Source organism: Nannobrachium achirus (genome assembly GCF_963921795.1).
Source record: "Nannobrachium achirus genome assembly, chromosome: 5".
Taxonomy (NCBI): Eukaryota; Metazoa; Chordata; class Actinopteri; order Myctophiformes; family Myctophidae; genus Nannobrachium; species Nannobrachium achirus.
The window spans coordinates 34,590,984-34,598,795 of NC_137814.1; the positions used below are offsets into that span (position 1 = coordinate 34,590,984).

At 41.9% G+C, this 7,812-nt stretch overlaps 1 protein-coding gene across 3 annotated transcripts in view; it reads left to right on the forward strand.

Moving 5' to 3' along the window:
- tns3 (tensin 3) overlaps positions 1–5,353 on the forward strand; it is a 57,095-nt gene extending 51,742 nt beyond the window's left edge. For all 3 annotated transcript variants that reach the window (XM_080726661.1, XM_080726662.1, XM_080726663.1), the window contains exons 22-27: positions 327–404; positions 1,289–1,366; positions 2,523–2,691; positions 3,304–3,372; positions 3,712–3,741; positions 4,445–5,353. In XM_080726661.1, the coding sequence (XP_080582787.1) occupies positions 327–404; positions 1,289–1,366; positions 2,523–2,691; positions 3,304–3,372; positions 3,712–3,741; positions 4,445–4,592 (572 nt within the window). In that variant the 3' untranslated portion in view covers positions 4,593–5,353. The remainder of the gene's footprint in view (positions 1–326; positions 405–1,288; positions 1,367–2,522; positions 2,692–3,303; positions 3,373–3,711; positions 3,742–4,444) is intronic.
- The last annotated feature ends 2,459 nt before the right edge of the window (positions 5,354–7,812 follow it).

A 7,812-nucleotide genomic window follows, 5' to 3' on the forward strand; every position in this document is an offset into this window, starting at 1 on the left:
GTGCAAGACACCAGTCATGTTGCCATACCTTAGTAACAGGCATGATACATTTATTTTTAGAAGTACATCTTATTTTTTCCCCCGTTTCTACGGTTTCTTGGGCTGGATATGGCAGCCTGGAATGGTTGTTCAAGTGCAGCTAAACTTGGCATGTTAGTAAACGTTGAGACGGTGAACCACACTGCCCTCTTCTGGTCACTGATGTAATTCTGCTAATAGCTGGTGCTGCTCACAAGCTGTATGAGCCTGCTGTACATGCAGCGTTCCATTGCTCAATGGCTAAACTCAATGTCTGCTTTGCTTTGCTGCTGTTGTGTTGTTTGCAGGGAGTTTAACTGCATTGGTCTGTCAGCATTCCATCACTCCCTTGGCTCTACCCTGCAAACTGATCATACCAGACCATGGTGAGACGCATCAAGCTCTCTCCCTCTCTCTCTCTCTCTCATTGTCTTCCTCCCTCTCTCTTTCACACACACAAACACAGAATTCCATTCACATTGTTGCACAATGAATTGTTTGTTATAGCCTTAATCACGTCCCTCAGTGAATTATTTGAGCATGAGGTTGTGGTCAGGTTTAGACAACCAGTCTGTAATGAGTTTCCGGGAGAGAGAGAGACTGTTTAGTTTCAAATGTGTTTTAATTACCCCATCATTGTTGGCCTGAAAATAAACCCATTAGATTACCGGGAAGGGGGGGGGGGGGGTCAGATGCTTTAACTATTGAAAAATAGCAGATAGATCTGCTATTTTTGAGAAATCGTGAAAAATTAGAATTTTGACCCGATTCTATAAGTGTCTTTTGAATCCTTCTAAGATTTTTCTACGTCAGCAATCTGGCCAGCCATCGTCAAAGAAAAGGTCTTTTTCACTTAACTGGAGCTCAGTTAGTCTGTTCTTGAGAGACTACTCTTTCAGTGGTTCTCAAACCTTTTCATGTGAAGGACCCCCAAAATGATATTTATTTGGCCACGGACACGCATCTCGAAATATTTAGTTCCAGGGACCCCCCCCCCCAGAAGCAAAATTTGAGTTACAAACGTTCGCTTTGAAAATGCATATATTCAAAGATTTGCACACATTTTCACGACTTTTTCAAAAATAGCAGATCTACAAGCTCGCAGCGCGGCACTCGGTGCCGCGCTGTGAGCTTGTATATCTGCTATTTTTCAATAGTTAAAGCAGTCAATAATCCTAGGCCTAAATGGGTTAAAAAAATCTTGCGGTGATGCAACTCACCCAAACGTGTTGCTCATGTGTGTTTTTTTTTTGCCCTCCGCGTGGCACAGATCCCCTGGAAGACGTTGTGGAGAACACCTCACAGTCGGTCACCAACTCAGCCGCTGAGCTGCTCAAGCAGGGGGCAGGTAATCACCGCACCACTAACATCACTCACCATCAGTGGCCATAATGACTACCATGACACAGTGATACACACTGTGAGCCAGTGGTTCCCAAACCTTTTAACCCATGACCCAAAAGAGAAATGGGACGTTTGCCCCCGGCACCAAAACTAGTGAAAACAGCAGATCTACAAGCTCACAACGCAGCGCTTTGCGGCTATTTTCACTGCTTCTTCGACAATTGATTTTTCTTTTATTTCTTCATGAAATAAAAATTTGGGTAAGCCAGAGAGTACACTTCATGATGTCACTGATGTTGAAAATTAGTGGTATTCCCAAGTTCTTTGGTATTTGTACTTTACTTGAGTATTTCCAATTTCCAATACTTTTACTTCTACTCCATTACATCTCGGATCCAAATAGTGTATTTTTACTCCACTACATTTATTTGAAAACCTTAGTTACTAATTACTTTGTAGATGTGGAATATTATTACAAACGTTCACAATGAGTCGCACCGTGTTGTGAGCTTGTAGATCGGCTTGTAAATCTGCTATTTATATAAAGATTTTTATACATTTAAAAACTTCAAATAGGATATTCTGCATTAATGAGTACTTTCTACTTTTGTACTTTGACTCGTAACGGAGTATTTCTACAATGAAGAATTGATACTTTTACTTAAGTAATAAATGTGAATATTTTTTCCACCACTGCTGAAAAGCCAGTCATAGATATAAAAAGCTAGATACCTCATCCACCACTGCAGTTCATTGGCACGACCTGTAAAAAAGGATTGGCAGAAGTGCGGAAGGCATGCTGCCACTCAAAGTGACTACTGGCCAATCACAGCGTGTCTTTTCCGGGACTTTCAATTGAATTCAAAGGAGCTTTTATTGGCATGACAAACATTTACATTGCCAAAGCAGGTGCCTCTGGGATAGAGGGAGTCCTGCCTCTGATTGGCCTACCGAACGTCCCCTTCTGTGACGCACACGGAAGTATGCTTTTTCCGGAAGCTCGCCTTAAAAATTGCCAATCCTTTTTTATCAACGCCCCAGAGCCGGAGAAGGAGGCGTCTACCTTTCTATGTCTATGATCCCAGTCTGCCTCAATAGAGTAATGTCCCTGTATCACTGATTCTAATGGCTGTCCTGTGCTCTTGGCTCTGCTCTTCCAGCCTGTAACGTGTGGTACCTGGGATCAGTGGAGATGGAGTCTCTCACAGGCACCCAGGCGGTGCAGAAGGCCACCACCGTCACCCTCAGCTCAGACCCCACACCCATCTCCACCGTGGTCCACTTCAAAGTCTCCTCCCAAGGCATCACCCTCACTGACAACCAGAGGAAGTAAGGAGCATGCACGCACACGCACACACACGCGCACACGCACGCACGCACATACTCACGCACGCACGCACGCACGCACGCACGCACGCACGCGCACACACACACACACACACAGACAGACAGGCACACACACACACACACACAGACAGACAGACACACACCCACACACACACACCCATAAGTATCCAGGAAAACCTCACTACGATAAGCAACTAAAATGTATGTAAAAAAGAAAAAAAAAGAGAGAGAAAGTGTCACTACAAACTCATGTCTCATGTTGCTACTGTACATCTCCATCTACCGAGTGTCTAGGGAGTTCTAAATGCAATTCTGCTCATCATACAGACATCCAGGCACGTGCACACAGCATCTTGTGTTGAAAGAATTGTTGATTATGCTTAGTTCAGTGTGGTATCACGTACCAAAAATAGCCGACCTCCAAGCTCACAACGCGTTGCAGTGCGATGCGTTGTGAGCTTGGAGGTCTGCTATTTTCACCAAAATGCCCTTTTAGACATTTCAGCCCCTGCTTCTCGCCTTGCCTCTCGCCTCTTGCATTCTCTGCACCTCCCTGCAGTCATCTACATAACATTTCTCTTTCCTTTCCCTTAGACTCTTCTTCAGGAGGCATTATGCTGTCAACACAGTCATATACTGTGCATTGGACCCTCAAGATAGAAGGTAGGTTACAGAATACTCTGGGAGGTTATTTAAGGTTTTTTTCCTTTGGGATCATTATGATTAACTCTCTACAGGTTGTCCCTAAGAAGTGGGCGATTTGATTTAGGGATTATTTTCTTTGTGTTTTTCTTTATATATATATATATATATATATATATATATATATATATATATATATATATATATATTGTGTCTTAAGACAAACAATACTGGCTACTGATGCATGATGATTCTGTATGGTCTCAAATCAAGCATCTCCTTACTCTACTGCCTGATAGTAACTTACAAGGCCTAATAGCCTAACAAGATTCTTTTATTCTTAAATATTTTTTCTGTCAGGTGGAAAAAAGAAGGCTGCCCTTCGGCAAAGTACGTATTTTTATACTTGCACCTTGCACATTACACCTCATCCGCACTGCACACGAGCGAGCGACGCAACGTCCCTGTCCGCATATGGAGCGTCGGCCATTGCGTTGCGACGTAGCCTGAACCAATCAAATAATTAAATAATAATATAAAGTTTTTGGGGGGCGGGACATGGCCATTTACCTCTATGGACGTCGCCGCGAAACCTCGCTCAAATAGAGGCTCCGCGAGCGAAAACCGGAGGGGTGGACGATGCATTGTCGCTCGCGGTAGGTCAGGACATCCTCATTGAAACAAATGTTTTTTAATGAGATTTCATCGCTCACGTCGCGTCGCTGGCAGTGCAGATGAGCTGTCAGATGTTGTTATTTATATCTTTGATACATAAAGCAATTAACGTAAACATTTGCAGCATGCCATGTATACGGTAGGCCCCATTTATACTCCGCTGTACAGCGCTGTTCTGATCGGTTATTTCCGGTGCGGGACACCGGCATACGACAATGTATAAATCTGCCACCACCATCACTTAACCCAGTGTTTCTAAATGGACAAATGCAAGTCTGTAACTCTGACAGTGTACAAATGGACCAGTTAGGGTCCATTTGAGTTAAGGGGAGACCTTGAAATGTAAAAGTTTGAGAAACACTGACTTAACCGTCACATCAATGCTGCCATTACTCACACATCCCCTGCACACGTTCAGGATCTTCGGCTTCGTGGCGAGGAAGACGGGAGGCAGTGTGATGGACAACGTGTGCCACCTGTTCGCTGAGCACGACCCCGAGCAGCCCGCCAGCGCCATCGTCAACTTCGTCTCCAAGGTGATGATCGGATCTCAGAAGAACAAATAGGCCAGGCAGCCACGGAGAGAGAGAGACCATGGCCTGGAGTGTCCTTTTTTACCAGGACCACAGGAAATATAAACAGACCCCGCAACCAGGCCTATCTTAGGCCGTCGCCTCGACAAGGCAAAGGACCAGGAGCAACAGGATGCGTTGTTTAATATTCAAAGATGGAAGATTGTGCATGACTATGGATCTTGTTTGTAATCAACACAGTGCAGTGATCAGGACCAGGACACTCGAGGAGATCTTTCCAAAGTATGAACTTTGTGTTTGGACAGACTTTCTTTTCTTCTTCTCCCTCCTTTGCATGGACTGTAAGGAAGCCAGCTATGAACAAAAACAAACGTCTCTAATCTATAATCAATTATAAAGACCTGAGGATCCGATTCTACACATTTCTTCCTAAATCCTAATGTTTCTATATCAGTGGTGCTCTAACCTTTTTCATATAAAGGACTCCTGGAATTATATATAGGCCTATTTGACCGTGGACCCCAATCTAAAAATATTTTGTTCCAGAGACCCCAAGATTTAAAATGTTTGATTTAAAGACATATATATATATTCAAAGATTTGCACAGATTGTCATGATTTTTCAAAAATAGCAGATCTACAAGCACATAGCGCTGCACTGCGCTATGATCTTGTATATCTGCTATTTCTGAATAACTAAAGTATAAAATCTAAAGTGACACAGATGCTTTCCGGGTCTAAATGGGTATAAGTGTGTTCTTCTTCCACTATTGTTCCAGAACCACAGTCTTTTATGTTTCAGCACAGAGGTTCCCAAACCTCTCCATGCCAAGGACCCACATTTAGCCATAGTCTCTGGCCTATTTTTATTAATATTTCGATAATAATGACATTCCCAAAATAGGGACGCCAGTTTGAATGAGGTTAAACGGACACAATAATTGTATTAATTGAATTTTAATTGATATACAGTGTGTGTATAGTATACACACGTAATTATTTTTTATAATAATTTCCGCCCCTCTCCTTTTGAACTGGCCCCCCCTGGTGGGCTCTGACGGTCCCCCCACTTTGAAAAGCTGTGTTTCTGCAGACCACAACATTGCTATGTATACACCTTGGTCTGTTTTCCAGTCCACACAGTGGACATGGGTACGAAAAACTGGAAAGGTTGCTTGAAACACTGCGTGTTTTATTTAACCAAACAAACAAAAAAAAGTACTTTACTCAAAGCTATTTAACATCTCCGCCTTTTATCTATCCTGCACTTCTGCTGTAGAATCTTCCAAACAGTTTCTCTTGGGGTGCCGGGGTGCAGCTGTTGTGTAAAATAGGGCTTAGAAGCTGCATATCGTCGTTGTCGGGTGTAAACCTCGTAGTCCTGCTTCATCATACAAGGCCGTCGCGTAAAAGTAGTGAAAACAGCCGATCTACAAGCACTCAACGCCTCGCACCGTGAGGCGTTGTGTGCTTGTAGATCGGCTGTTTTCACTAGTTTGAATCATTTTAAAATGACAAATGCAAAACGAACGGTTTTGGACATACAAGGTTTTCACCCGACAACGACGATATGTAATATGTGTATAAATACTACATGATTCTCCATACTTCATCTCTATGCAATGTAAGATGTTTATTTTTGTACGTCTCATTACGGTGTGGCATGTATTACAGAGTGGCTTGTATCAAACACTTGGATCCTAGCATCCCTATTCAGAGGGAACGGTCGCCATAAATGGCTGATCTACAACCTCACTCAAGCTTGTAGTTCAGCTCTTTTGGCCAAAGAGATTTGGGGTGTGTGTGTGGGGGGTGGGGGGGGGACAACTAAGTATTTGTTTGCTAAGTATAGAGGGCTTTAAAGGAGTAGTTCACCCCCAAAATGAAAATCTTTCTGTTGATTACTCACGCCACGGAATCTTGAGTTCAATAATATTTTTGGATTTTTTGTCACATTCCTGATATGATAATTTGATTACAATAAATGTGCCCCCTTTGATTCCGGATGACGACCCAAATGCATTTGGGTCCCCATCCGGAATCAATGGGGTAGGAATGCTACAAAAACCAAAAAATATGATTGAACTCAAGTCTCCATGGTGTGAGTAATCGATAGAAAAAATGTCATTTTGGGGGTGAACTACTCTTTTAAGTGGTTAAGCATCTCTGTAACCCAATGTCATGTGTCACCCCTGACCCGTCTATGTTATATACATTTATTTTGTTTGGATGAAGTTGTATGTGAATATGACCTTTTAAAGTAATCAGTTAAACCTTTTTTGATAGAGCTGTGCGTGTGTGTGTTGAAATGAATGGAACGACAGAAAAAAAAACATATTTGAAGTAAACCTTAATATATTTTAATGACAATTATGCCAATGCATCAAGACTTTTGTGTCTAAACAGTGCCAGTTGACATTCCTCTCACCGTTAGATTCGTGTCTCTGTCATAAAATGTATCAGATGACATTTTGTACATTTTAGCTGAAATGAGAAAGGAAAACTATATCTATATATTGGCTTCTATGTTGATAGAACAAGTATTATAGGTTATTTTTAAGTAATTAAAAGTCGTTTGACTTGGGCTAATGAATTTAGAATATGACATACCGAGAGTCAGTGATAAGCAGTATACTCTTGCTTTGGGAGAACGACTAGGTTTGTTAGCCCTGGTTGACACTTTACTAAGGTACATTGTGTATGAGATGGTGACCATGAAAGTTTTTATCCCTTTGTGCTTTAACTTGGTCACCTTTTTTTTTTGCTAACTATGTTAGCTACACTATGAAATCCTGAATGTTTTTATAGGGTGTGAAAGTGATATGTTTTTATGTAACTATGGACGCGTTTCTGGTCCACGCTACACTGATAAGAACTAGATGCGCGCGCAGGTCGGTACCAAAATTAGCCAATGAAACCAGCGCTCCCCAAAACAACAGGTTTGGGGATTGGTGGGAATTGATTACATAATACATTCACCTGTGCATTTAGTCTCAATGTTTGTAAACAAGAAACGGGTCTATATATATCTTTATTCTGATAGCAATCATTTATTTTTATAGAGTGTTTGTTCAGTAACGGGGGTCTATCCAGGTCTTTAGTAAACACAAAATACATTTTCAGGTTGGGATGCCAGTTTTATCCAATCAGGAGAGAGAACTCCACAAAGATCATCTATCAGCTTCAGTTTTATAAGGTTCCAGTTCCAATTTTGTCTGTTCTTTTTTCTTTCTTTTTTTTTTCATCCCTTCCA